Below are 14,509 nucleotides of genomic sequence, written 5' to 3' on the forward strand. Positions count from 1 at the left end.
ACAGGAGAGGGTGTTCTATCACCTGGAATTGGGCAGTTGTGGGCCACCACGTGGGAAGAACAATCTGGGTCTTCTGTAAGGGCAGCCGCTGCTCTTAAGCACTGATCCGTCTCTCTAGCATCCTCAGGCTCATTTTAAAAATTCTGACTTTAAAGGAAATTAAAACATTTTCGTGAACATCTAAGATATAACTATGTTTCAACCAGACATCTGGGGTATGGATTCTATAGATAAATATAAAGTTCATGGTAGTGTTCTGACTGAAGAACTGCTAGAGTGTGGTGAGTTCTGAGTGAGGTTTGGTGACCCGTGGGAGGTTGACACGATTAGCCTGAGCTATGTTGTAAGAGGTATTGGAAGGTGCCTTTTCCAAAGTGGCTTACTGACAGCCTATGGGGTTTCCTACCTGTGCAGGCATGTCTTAGGGCCCAGCAGGTCTGCTGTGTCCTCTGTGACCAGACCCTTCCTGCCAAGATCCCTCGATATCTGCTCTCCCAGTGCCTCACCGTGCTGCGGCACCTTTACCCCCCTTTACGGCAGCACTTGTTCATGTGCACTACTTGAATTCTCGTAGATGATCATCTTCAAGGCCTCATCCCTCCTACTGGGGCTCAAGAGATATGATGCATACTCGCCCAAAGATATATATAAAATAACAAGATAAAGAGCAGCATTAACCAAAGTTGTTGTTGACTTATTCTCTAACTAAGTAGCTTAGGGGTGATTTTTAATCAATACGAAGCACATTCAACCAACGGCCACGACACATACCTGATAGGCAGGCAGAGAAATCAGGAAAGAAGGGAAAGGCTGCCTCTCTAGGGCTCTGTGAGTGTTCCAGTGCTCTGTGCGATCAAAGTAGTGGGCAGCAGTGGGAAGACTGCACCTTCCAGCGGGATGTTCCTTCTAATCCACAGCAGGCACTTTAGTCACTAAAGATTAAAAATTAACCATTAAATAACATTATTCAGTGTTTTGACTTCTCTTCATCCTAGGGCAGAACATTAGCCCTGTGAAGGCAGACAAAGTTCAGTTTGGAACTAGTTGTATTAGCCTATTTTTGTTTCCTTCAGAAATGGCTTGTAATTCATGTAAGTACTGGTTTTTCAAAAAACAAACAAACAAACAAACAAACAAACAAACAAAAACCAAAAAACAAAAACACGAGACATATTAAAAAAAAAGGCTTGAACTATCTGGATAGTGGTGGCACATGTTTTTTTAATCCCAGCACTTGGGAGGCAGAGGCAGGCAGATCCCTGTGAGTTTGAGGCCAGCCCAGTCTACAGAGGACATTCTGGGACAGCAGTGCTATACATAGAAAATCTTGTCTCAAAAAAGAGAAACCAAAAATGAAAACCAAAACCAAAACAACAACAAAGTACTTTAAACATTTCAAACTTCAAAGCCTCAGTGTTTGGCTGCAGGACCCTTATCTGACGATCACCAGAGACCCCTGTGTTTCCAACTCACACCCTGCCTCAGCTCTCCCTAAGGCCCATATATCATGTACTGCTCTTTTGCTCTTCTAGGGCCTGGACTTCGCTGGTTTCACAGCACACATGTTTCTTGGAATTTGCCTTGTTCTCCTGGTTTCCTTTCCACTTCTCAGACTCCTGTACTGGAACAAAAAGCTTTATAATAAGGAGCCCAGTGAGATTGTCGGTGGGTATGAGCATCTTCCCATGCTGCAGATCTTTACTGTAGTATTCTCCCCCAACCCCAGGACAAGCCCTCATAAGCAGGAGGGGGCATTCTCCCATCGGAGCACCAGGGAGGATGTATTCATTTTCTCTGGGATGCTGTATGCTTAAGAGCAACGACTGTCCACAGCTACCTCCAGCTGGCAGTCTGGCTGCTTCAGTCTGTGTCTGCTGGGAATCTATAAAGGGTAGCTTGCTTTTAATCTGCCACCTTGGCTTTTTCCTTATATATATATTTTTTTTTCAAACCATAAAATAGATGTTAAATGTAAGCCTCATAAAATAGCTTCCTATTAGGAAGCAATGGATGACAAACTATTCCTCTCCTTTTCACTATCAGAGGGTGTCTGAATTTAGTGATGGGAGAAAAGTGTTGTTTGCTCCTTTCTGGACAGCATTTTGCCAGCTTATTACTTATTATACTGTATGACACACTGAGCTCATAGGATATAGGGGAGGGAGCGCTTTTTGCTGCCCATTTTTTACCAGATGTTGTCCTAGAGGATGCCAAGCATGGCTGCCTGAGAATCACATCCATGCTGTGTTATTCTAGAGCTCTGTTTCTGAAACCATTTAAAGACTGGACAATTGGCTGAGTTCATATGTGTTGTTATAACGGTACCCTAGCCAGGCAAGCTAAAAGTGAGAAGCTTATTTATAATAGCTTACTCTCCAGGAGACAGGAAGTCCAGGAGCCTGGCCCCAGCAACTGGCGAGGCCTCTTTGCTGCATCATAACATGGCACGTAGTTTGGAGAGGATAAGCCAGATGCACTTGATGTTAGCCAAAAAGTTGAGAAGCCATGACAAACCAAACTCAAAGCATAGCAGTGATGTTTAGATTTTGGCTGAATGAAGAGCCAGTGAGAATGGGCAAGGGTTGTTGGATCCTAGAGTCAAGACCTTGCTTGAACAAAAGCACAACAATAACAAATTAATAAATGAATTAAAAAGATATTGCTTGAGAAAAAACTTTATTCTTCAGGAAGAGTTGAAGTTGCCTTTCTTGCTTCCATGATGACTTTCAGAGTTCATATCTATCATCAGGTTCCATCAACATAGCTCCTGCTGTGAAGAGCCTGTGCTGCATGAAACATGGATGTACATTGTTAGTGGGGGCTAAACAGAGGGGTGTGCTGACGTCTGAGGGTAGGAGAGATTCAGTACCTTACACTTATTTCTCTGCAGAGCTGAAGCACGAGATTCAGGTCTGGCGCTTGACTGCACAGCGCATCAGTCCAGCCAGCCGTGAGGAGACAGCTGTGCGTGGCCTGCTGCTGGAGAAAGTGCTGGCCTTGGAGCATCTGCTGGCCCAAAGGTTACATACTTTCCACAGGTACCACAGGATTCTGCTTAGATTTATACCAGGGGCTTATTACAGGTTGGGCTTAGTGGTGGCATTGCATGAGGAACATATTACATTGCATTCAAATGTCATAGGATACCCAAGTGAGTATAAAAGATTTTTGATCACAATATTTGCTACACGTCTTCATTAACTAATTTTATATTGCTATAATTAAACACTATAGCAACTTACAGAGGGAAGTTTGTATTTGGGCTTATGGTTTGTCCTAGTTACTTGCTATCGCTGTAATAAACACCACACATGAAACAAATCAAGTTGAGAAGGATAGGGCTATTTCATCTTGTAGCTTACATCATGGAGAGAAGTCAGGGTAGGAACTCAAGACAGGAACACAAGGCAGAAAATGAAATCGAGTCCATGGTAAAATTCAGATTACTGGCTTATTTCTACTTCATTTTTGTTTTTGAATATAACCTAGAACCATCTGTCCAGTATGATTCTACTCACAATGCAGTAAGAATTTTCATATCAATCATTAATAAAGAAAATTCCCTGCAGTCTTGTCTACAAGCAATTTGAAGGAGACATGTTTTCAGTTAAGGCTTTCTCTTCTCAAATGAGTATAGTGTCAGGATGTCAGTCTAGCCAGGAAGCCATCAAAAAAACTCTTAAGAATTGTGATAGGGAGCCAGGCACGATGGCACATGCCTGTAATCCCAGCACTCTGGGAGCCAGAGGCAGGTGGATCTTTGTGAGTTGAAGGCCAGCCTAGTCTACACAATAAATCCAGGACAGCCAAGGCTGCAGAGAGAAACCCTGTCTCAAAAAAAAAAAAAAAATGATTGTGATAGAGATGCTTGTAGGCTTAGATTTTTCAAAAACATACTTTATTAAAGGTTCTTAAATACCTCTACTTCCCTTTCAACCCTTGACCCTTGGTTGGAGATTAGTAGGGAAAAGGTCTGTACACCTCTTTTATCAACTTCCTGCTGATTAGGATCTTTGGGTTCTTTGGAGATATACCAGCCTCAGTAGTGGGGAGTCCACTCAGCAGTCCAGTCAAACAGCAAAGGAGTCTACCACAGCAGCAGCAGGAAGTGACAGAGACAAAGGTGGTACCACTCAGCAAAAGCAACAAGACTGCCTAAATGGTACAAGTTTGCCAAAGCAGCACAAAAAGTTCTCTGGAGTGTTTTTCTCTGAAACAAACAAACAAACAAACAAACAACCCAGCAAAGCAATGTGAACCATTCCAAATTGTAGAGATGGGAAAAGCGTTGTCTCACTGTCCATGGTCTTTTATTTATCAGAGTCCATACAAGGATATTTTCCAGCTCGCAAAACCCACACCCCTTGCCCTAGGTAATTTCCAGCTGACAAATGTCATGCGCCTTTTCATGGGGTCTGCTTTCGGCAGGAGTAAGGAGTCATGGATGACATTCCCATATTCCACACTTGAGACAAACAGAACACATATTCATATGACACAATTGAGTTTCCAAAGAAACTAGAAATTTCCACTTCAGATGCTGAAGGTAGTTCTTCACAGTTAGTGGATTCTGGCCAGGGTGATGGTGAAGAAGGACTCAGTTTTCTTTAATGGGAGTTTGACCATGTTCCAGTGAATATATGGGCAACACAAATTTGGCATTTTTTTCTTTTTCTTCTTCTTCTTTTATTTTGTGGGAGGTCACAAAGGTGGGGGAAGAACCTGGGATGACTAGGTGCATTATGATTGAGGTGCATTATGTGAAATTTTCAAATAATCAATAAAGTACTACATTAAAAAATGAGCCAGCACAATTGATCCCTCTTGACAATTTGACATATAAGCACATCACTGTTAGGCCATAACTTTGCTTTGCTTGTTTATGCCCAATATCTCATGTTACTATTACAACATAAAACGTAGTACAGTTTTAAGACAATCTTAATTTAACATTACTTTAATTTAAATTTAATACAATTTAATTACAATCTTCTAATAATTTTTAAAATTTGAGGTTATAGTATAAATATATAATTTTCTCTTTCCCTTTCTTCCCTCCAAAACCTCCCTTGTAATCTTCCCCACTCTATAAAATTCTTGGCTTTTTTTTCCTTAATTGTTGTTACATGCTTATACGTATATACATACATATTCCCAAATATAATGTGTATAATATTAATTGTATGCATGTTTTCAGGGATGACCATTTGGTATTGGGCAATCAATTGGTTTGTGATTCTCTAGGAAAGACTTTTTTTTTTCACTCTCAGCATTTCTTTGCTGCCTGTAGTTATGTATGCAGGTTTGAGGCCTTATGTAGGTTGTGGTCTTTCCCTTGTCCATTTTGGCGTGCCTATTATGTCATCTTTGTTCAGCTCACATTTAGGCAGTCAGGTGGGTGAGACATATTTATGGGTGCTTCTTCTGACATTACCAGACTACACACTCTCATAGTAAATTTCCTGGTCCTCTTGTTCTTACAAAATTCTATCCGTTCTTCTACAATGTTTGCTGACTCTTGGGTACAAGAGTTGTTTTTCATAGGTATCCACTAGACTGGGCTTTGTAACTCCCTGCATTTTGATTAATTATGGTTCTCTGTAATGGTCACTGTCTGTTGCAAAGAGAAAACTCTTTGATGATGGATGAAGGCCATACTTATCTGTAGTATATGAAATGAGCAGACAGCCTTGTCTTGTTTCTGATTTTAGTGGAATTGCTTTGAGTTTCACTCCATTTAATTTGAGTTGGCTATAGTTGTGCTGTAAATCCTGCATCTCTGGGCTGAAGCCTGCTTGATCACAGTGTATAATCTTTCTCATGTGTTCTTGGATTTGTTTTGCAACTATTTTACTGAATATATTTGTATCTTTGTTCATGAGGATAATTGGATTCTAATTCTCTTTCTTTGTTGGGTCTTTGTGTGGTTTGGATATCAGGGTAAATGTGGCCTCATAAAATGGATTTGGCAATGTTTCTTTTGTTTCTGTTTTGTGGAGTAATTTGAGGAGTATTGGGCTTAACTCTTTGAAAGTCTAGTAGAATTTTAGACTAAAACCATCTGGCCTTGGGCTTTTTTTGCTTTAATGAGTGCTTTTATTTCACTAGGAGTTATAGAACTATATAAATTGTGTATCTAATCTTGATTTAACTCTGGTAAGTGGTATCCCTGAAGAAAATTATCCATTTCTTTTAGATTTTCCAACTTAGCAGAGTACAGGTCCTTATGTTTCTCTGGATTTCTTCAATGTCTATTTTTATGTTCTTTTAATTTAGATTTTGTTAATTTGTGTATTCTCTCTCTGCCTCTTAGTTTAGATAATGGTTTCTCTGTCTTACTGATTTTCTCAAAGAAATATTTCTTTGTTTCATTGATTCTTTGTATTGTTTTCTTTTTATTTTTTATTTTATTTTATTGACTTCAGCTCTGAATTTACTTATTTCATGTAGTCACTCCTCTTGGATGTGATTACTTCTTTTTGTTCTAGAGCTTTCAGGTGGGCTGTTAGGTTGCTAGTATGAGATCTCTCCAGTTTTAGGCATTTATTACTATGAATGTGCCTCTCAGAACTGCTTTCATCGTGTCCCATAAGTTTCTGTGTGCTGTGTATTCATTTTCAGTAAATTCTAGAAAGTCTTTAAATTCTTTCTTTATTTCTATCTTGACCTATTTTTTTCATTCAGTAGAGAGTTGTTCAATTTTCATGAGTTTGTAGGCTTTCTGCTATTTCTGTTGTTTATATTCAGCTTTAGTCCATGGTGGCCTGATGAAAATGCAGGGAATTATTTCAAAAAATTTTTTTAATCTTGATTTGTGTCTGAGCTGGTCAATTTCAGAGAAAGTTTTATGAGGTGCAGAAGAAGGTGTATTCTTTTGTGTTTACATGAAATGTTCTGTAAATATCTGTTAGGTCCCACACTTACGATTAAAACAAAATCACATTCTTATAATATTTGTGTTTTTAATGAAACAAAACTTCCAGAATTCTCACTACAAACAACAACAACAATATAACAGGAGTCAACAATAATTGGTTATTAATATCTCTCAATATCAGTGGTCTCAATTTCCCAATAAAAAACACAGACTAACAGAATAAATGCAAAAACAGGATTCATCCTTCTTTTGCATCCAAGAAACACACCTTGACATCAAGAATAGACATTACTTGAGGGTAAAAAGTTGGAAAACAATCTACTGTGGAAATGGACTTAAGATGCATTCTTTTAGTATTTTGATTCTTATGTGTTGTGTTTCTTTTCTGTTCCAACCTATTTGGTTGTCTGTATGCTTCTGGTGCCTTCCTAGGCATCTTCTTCTTTAGGTTAGGAACATTTTCTTCTATGATTTTGTTGAAAACATTTTCTGTACCTTGAGCTGGGAATCTTCTCTTTCTATTCTTATTATTCTTAGGTCTTTTAATAGTGTCCCAGGTTTCTTGGATTTTTTTTTTTTTGTCAGAAATTTTTTAGAGTTAACGTTTTCTTTGACTGATGTATTCATTTCTTCTATTGTGTCTTCAATGACAGAGATTCTCTCTTCCATCTATTGCATTCTGTTGGTGAAGTTTGCCTCTTCTGTTCAAATGCCTAAACTTTTCATTTCCAGAATTCTATCAGTTTTTTTTCATTAATTCTATCTTTATTTTCCAGATATAAACAATTTTATTCATTTCCTTCCACTGTGTGTATTTTTCTGGATTTCTTTAAGGCATTTATTGATTTTTTCTTTAAGGACCTTTACCATCTCCATCTTCATACAGGTAGTTTTTAGATTTTTTTTTCTTGTGCTTCAGCTATGCTAGAATATTCAAGATCTGCTATGGTGGGATAGCTGGACTCTAGTGGAGATATATTGTCCTGGCTATTGTTGATTGAGTTTTTATGCTAGCATCTAAACATCTGGAATTAGGATGGTTGTAGGTCTAGCTGCTGATTTCTGGATTTGTCTTTGTTGGATGTGTGTTTTGTTCTGTGGTTTCCTTTCTGAATTTTTGGAGAGTGTGATGACTATGTGTTGCCTTGTAAAAATTTTTCTTTGGATCTGATAGTTGTGACTACTGGAGTTTTAGGTAAAATATGTTTCTGGATATTGGGAACTGACACTTAGGAATGGGATAGACTAGGGGTCTGAAGGGATTCACAGGAGAGGGAAGAGCAGAGTGTTTAATCATGATATGCGAGTTTTAGTTTCTTGGAAGGGGAGAAGGCAGTGAGAAGATGTCACCTCAAAGTGTGCTAAGGCACTGGAGATGATACTGAGGGATTGGATCTAAAGGAACAGAAGAAGAGGGAATATCTACAGACAGAGTACCTGCCTCCCTGGAAGGAGTGGTCTCTGTGGTAGCTAATACAGGTGACATTTGACTTCCAAAAAAGACCAGTGTGAGCTCGCTTCACAAGGACAAGAGATAGCAATGGCCCAGCTGGAAATATGGCTCAAACAACTGACCATCTTGCTGAAGTGGGAGCCAACATTACAATCTCTCTATAATTTATTTGACTTATTGTTATTGTTTAAAATATGGTCTCATATAGCCCAGGCTGTCTTCAGAATGACTATGTAGCAGAGGATGACTTTGAACTCATGATCTTCTTCCTTTACTTCCCAAATGCTGGAAACATAGGCATATATCACTATTCCTGGATTCATCAAGATTCTATCTATCTATCTATCTATCTATCTATCTATCTATCTATCTATCTATCTATCTATTGAAATAAGATTTCTACCTTAAGCTGTTCTTGAACTTTCTCTATAGCTAAGAATGGCCTTGAACTTCTGATCATCCTGAACTCCTGAGTGCTGGGATTATAAGCATTTACTACTCTTCCTGGTTTATTAAGTGTTTGAGATTGAACCCAGTGCTTCCTGCTTGCTAAGCAAGTATCCTACCAACTGAGTCACATTCCGATGCTGTTGTATTTTTAAAGACAAGGTCTGATATGGCCTTGGCTGGCCTGGAACTCACTGTATAGCCTGGCTTTGAACAGGTGAAAGCCTTTTCTCAGCTTCCCAAATGTAGGAGTGACAGCTGCTACATTTGAATGAGAATGTCCCCCATAGGCCTATGTGTTTGAATGCTTGGTCTCCAGTAGGTGGGTCTCTTTGGGGTGGTGAAAGGTGGATTTTTAGAGGTTTGGGAGGTAGACCCTTTCTTTGCTCAAGGAAATGTGTCACTGGGGTAGGCCTTTAAGCACCTGTCTCTTGCTTGTAGTTCAAGATGTAAACTCTTAGCATCTTGTTCCTGCTACAAGATGGCTGCATCTACCTAGAAACATAAGCCAAAAAAATTACCTTCTTCCATATGTTACCTTGGTATTTTATCACAGCAGCAGAAAAACCTGAGACCACAGCCTACTCACTGGGTTTTACAAGGAGCTTCCATGACAGCCCTGGGGTCACAGGCAGCGTGTACCCTACTTTGCCTCATGAGCCTGCAGGGTGGCCATTATTTAGGTTATTTTATTTGTAGGTTTGGACCTTCAAAAATTGTGGTATCTGGGGCTGTCAAAATGACTTAGCAGGTAAAGATGCTCGACATCAGGGCTGAGGATCCAAGCTCGGCCCCAGGACCCTGCATGGTGGAAAGAAAACGGATTCCTGCAAGTTGACTTTACCTTAAACACATGTTGTGTATGCAGCGTACTCCCATGTAGATTTAGACATTTTTAAAACTGAGAGCAATATGATTGTGCTGAACATGTATAACTACTTTTCTCATTATGTAGGCAATGCTGAAATGGCAGATATTTACCTAGCATTCAGTTGAAGTTGGTGCTATAACTAATATAAAGATTATTGAAGTTATGTGGGAGGATGTGAGTGCAATACAGCAGATACAACACCATTTTATAGGAAACCCTTGAGCTCCTGTGGGTTTCAGTGTTCCTGAAGGGGTGGGCAAAGGAGGTCGCCAGTCATTCTCACACACCGGTGTGTAGTCTTTGTGACACTTTTTTTTTTTTAACAATTCTTCTCACAACCTCTCCTAACTTTTGGATCATTATTTTTGTTATTTTTCTTTGGAAATACAGGGTGAATAGCTTTTCAAATTTCCCTGGTCACCTTCACGGGCATCCAATTCCTTACAAGGCTGTGCCAGGGTCCACAGACACCTCGGCTTCCACAGCTGTCAGTGTCACCTTCTTTCTGCAACAGAGAAGTAATGAGAGTCTCCTTTCTCTTACAGGCAAATTTCCCAGGAAGATAAAAATTGGGAGACCAATATCCAAGAGCTACAAAGAAAGGTATCTTGTTTTCTTTTCTCAAGGGCTTCTGAATCACAGCTTGTAGAAAAGGTGGTTGTTTTTCCTTTTTAGGTTTTAGTATCATTTTTAGTTGACCCAAGCTAATTGAGGAACATTGTGAGTCATAGTTCGGCATCCGGATACAGGTGTGCAGTGGGCTCTGCTTACGCCAACCCATCTGCGTCGTTAGTCATTTCTGTATGTTGGTCCCTGCAAAATTCCCTTTTCTTTCTATTATTTCAGATTCAGTAAGTGATTGAAAACATTGTTTGTTTCATTCCTGTATCTTTACATACATGGGCTATAATTTCTTTCTCTCTTAATGAGGAAAACCATTCTCTAAAACAGCAGAATTATTTTGTCAAGAAATAAAAGCCTTATCATTTTTATATGCCTGGAAGATGCATTCCAAGGGTGCGTATCCTTGGGAAGGTGTGGTGGCCACCCTTTGAGCCAACCTCTACTCATCAGCTCTCCTGACCCAGAGAGTTTATAAGGCATGAGTTTTTGAAGTGTAATGCAGGAAAGGGAGGTGTAGGGACAGATGTGTCCTGCCATTATGAGTTTGATGTCTGGGCAGAGCTTTGCTTCTACTTCCTGCTCAGTTTCTTGCTGTAGTGAACTGTCCATGGAACACAGCAGCTTTGATGGACAGAATCTTCATTGCCTTGTGACTCTGAGAGTAAGAGGATTCTGCAGGAACACAGCACTCCCTGTGCCCCCCCAATAACTGTGAAGATATACTTGTGGAGTGCCCCATGATAAGAAGCAACTGTGCATTCCAAGATCTCTGGATTCCTTTTGCTGGAATCATGGTGTCTTAGTTAGGGTTTCTATTGTTATGAAGAGTTACCATGACAACCCTTATAAAGGAAAACATTTAATTGGAGCTGGCTTACAGTTTCAGAGGTTTAGTCCATTATCATCACGACAGGAAGCATGACAGAGTGCATGTGTTGGAGAGAGCTAGAGTTCTACATCTTGATCCACAGGAAGCAGAAGTGAATACCACACTAGGCCTAGCTTGAGTATATGAGACCTCAAAGCCCAACCCACAGTGACATACTTCCTCCAATAAGGTCATACTTCCTAATAGTGCCACTCCTTAAGGGCCAAGCATTCAAACACATGAGTCTCTGGGGAACATTCCTGTTCAAACCACCACACGTGGTATTTAAAGACTGCTTGAGCATGTTAAAGACTTGCAGAGCAGGAATTACCATTCTTGATAACCACTTCTTTTAATGGCTTTCAGATGTAGCATCGCCATGGGTGATGCTTACAGGCAAGACAGTGGAATTAAATGCAGGGTATACAGGCACCTGAGAAAATGCATGTGCCTTGAAGACTGTATCTGAATTTTATTTATTGTTTCCACCAAGCTTTTGCTAGTATCTCAATGTGTTACAGTGGATAGTCTCCTGGAATAGTAAATATTAATTTATTGAGTTTTCACAAAGATTTTGAGTGCTATTTACCTTGTTATCATTTTTTCAAGTTTAAAATATTCTATTTTTAAAGGAAATATTTATAGTGATTCAAGTCGTGTAGGACTGTAAAAACATTTCAAGAATCAGAAAACTGTACTGAGAAAATGAGTTGTGGTTTTCTCTCTCAAAGCACAGGATATCAAACAGAAGTCTGCTTGTCAAGTGCCTGATGGTGTTAGGATTTGTCATCTCCATGTTCTTTCTCAACTCCTTTGTCCCTGGTGTTCATCTTGATCTTGGTGAGTCCAATATTTTTGTTGCTAGGTTTTCTGTTTGATATTACAGTGTGGATGGTAAGGCTTCCAAGCCTATTCTCAGATGATAACCATACCCCAGGCTATTCTGCTGATATGGATGTGGGCAGCTTTCAGTGGTAGAAAGGAAGGAAAGAAGGAAGGTAAGAAGGAAGGAAGAAAGGAAGGAAGGAAGGGAGGGAGGAAGGAAGGAAGGGAGGAAGGAAGGAAGGGAGGGAGGGAGGAAGGAAGGAAGGGAGGAAGGAAGGAAGGAAGGAAGGGAGGAAGGGAGGCTTTCTGTGTGACTTCCGTCTTCGTTGGGAGGAAGGGAGGCTATAACTGGGCTGTCTGTTTACAGCCTCTTCAGGGGTCAGTGTTAGAAGGGATGTGGAACTGGTACTGTCACATCTATCATGCTTGATAACTATGTTTTGAAATGATTTCTAGAAGAGCCCAAAAGTCACGTCAGCAAAATTAGTTTTCTGTACCCTGTAACATCTCAACCAAATGAGTGACTGTGAAGGGGCTGGAAAATTGGGAGGGCTCTACTGAGCTCAGCGTCCTTTGTCATTACAAATAGTTTTCCCATGCAGTAAGCTCCTTATCCTACTTTATTCCTTTGGTCCTCCTTCATCATCAGCACATTCTCTCTAGAGGTTAGCCACCGCCCTCCTTCAGTGTCAAGGTCTCACCTGTGTCCAGGGAAGAATTGGATCTTTCAGGTTGAAAGTGCCCATGCTTTATACAAATATCCCACCCTTGATGTAGACTTTGTTATTTCACAGTGATCTTTGTGTCAGTACTTGAGATAAAATAAAAAACAACAACAACAATAACAAAAAACAACCTGTTTGTAGAATCCACCTCATGAAAGTACAGACCAATGAGAAATAGAAGTTTGATGTGGTGTCCAGTTTGCCAAGTAATGTGAGCTTGGCTCTGAGCTGACAGGTGCTCTTTTTCTATACCAGGAACTGATCCTCCTGAAACTTCCTGGATAGCAAAAGGCAGTGTTAACAATGACATGGATCTCAATTGCTTAGAAACTGTTAAAGTGAGATTATTTCAGTTATACCCAGGCAGGTTATAGTTTTAACATTACAAACTTCTAATCACTAAGAAGACTGAGTCACCACTGGTAATTAAACAGTGAAACTGGTGTGCACAAGCTGAAACCTTCCATTAGAGAGTGCCATTGGCTGGTCACCAATAATTTAGTTTTAGCTGTACTTAAACATTTGAAAAATTAACAACACATAAGAGCTTATGCACAACTTTTGCTAACATTTGACACCTGCCATTGCATGCAGAACACATCTTTATACATACATTTAAAGAGTTTTGGTTATTCTTAGGGAAGTCCAGGCCATTTATTTTTAATATTGTATTTCAATTACTCTTTCCCGTTTATACAAAGATGTTCATGTCTCTGTGCATCTGTTGATCCTTTGCCTGAGAGGACTATTTCTTTTCTAATTTTAATGCTAGTGCTCCCCCCCACCTTTAGTTTGTGAGCAGATATCTTATGAGAGATCCTAGGATACACACTGCCTTTATTGCTTCTTGATCCTGAAAGGTCAAGCTGAATAGGAAAACATGTCTGATTAGCATTTTAAAACAGAATATTTAAATGGAAATATCTTCACTGTATGTAGTACTAGGCATCAGAAGGACATTTTCTTGAAAACACATAACACCCTCTGAGTGTATTATATGTACATACATATGTGCATATACACATATTAATTAATGGGGAGCACCATCCCACTACTGCCTCCTTCCTCCCTCTCAACTCATCAGACCCTTTGTTCCCTATAGTAGCTCTTCTACTTTCATGTCATATATGCATGTATATACACATATACAGTGATTTTATATAGAACCTAAAAGCCACGAATTACAGAAATACATGTTTGTCTCTAAGATTGGCTTATAAATTATTTTAATGTAGTGATATCCAGTTGCATCTCTTTTCCTGAAAATGCCACCCCTTTATTCATGTGTGTGTGTGTGTGTGTGTGTGTGTGTGTGTGTGTGTGTTTCATATTTTCTCTTCCCATTTTCCTGTTGATACCTAGCTTGTTTCATGACTTAGCTGTTATGGACAGAGCCATAACAGACATTGATACATAAGTGTCTCTATCATGCATGGACTTGGACTTCCTGAAGCAAATGCCCAGGAGTGGCATAGCTGGCTTGTATGCTTGATTTATTTTTAGTTTTTTTTTTCCTTTTTGAGAAAGTGCCATACTGATTTCCATAATGGCTGCAGTAACTGACAGTGTTTCAAGGTACTGTTCACATCCTCTCCCGTATTTATCACCATGTGCTCTTAGTGACTGTCACTCTGATGGGGTAAGAGAAAAATCACACTGTAGTTTTAATTTGCATTTCTAATGTTTTGAGTGATGTTAACCATTTTTAACGTGTTTACTGACCATTTGTGTTTCAACTTTCATTAATTCATTACATTAGCCTATTTATTGATTGATTTATTATTTCATTCTTATTTAATTTTTGGAGCTTTGTATATTC

At 39.4% G+C, this 14,509-nt stretch overlaps 1 protein-coding gene across 1 annotated transcript in view; it reads left to right on the forward strand.

Annotated features, from left to right (window-relative positions):
* Nucleotides 1-14,509, forward strand: part of Oca2 (OCA2 melanosomal transmembrane protein) — a 323,587-nt gene that overhangs the window by 88,572 nt on the left and 220,506 nt on the right. The window contains exons 14-17 of the mRNA XM_055607524.1: nucleotides 1,533-1,665; nucleotides 2,891-3,038; nucleotides 10,194-10,251; nucleotides 11,872-11,980. Coding sequence (XP_055463499.1) covers nucleotides 1,533-1,665; nucleotides 2,891-3,038; nucleotides 10,194-10,251; nucleotides 11,872-11,980 — 448 coding nt within the window. The remainder of the gene's footprint in view (nucleotides 1-1,532; nucleotides 1,666-2,890; nucleotides 3,039-10,193; nucleotides 10,252-11,871; nucleotides 11,981-14,509) is intronic.

This window comes from Psammomys obesus, unplaced genomic scaffold (genome assembly GCF_907164565.1).
Source record: "Psammomys obesus unplaced genomic scaffold, mPsaObe1.curated_primary_1811, whole genome shotgun sequence".
In the NCBI taxonomy this organism is placed as follows: Eukaryota; Metazoa; Chordata; class Mammalia; order Rodentia; family Muridae; genus Psammomys; species Psammomys obesus.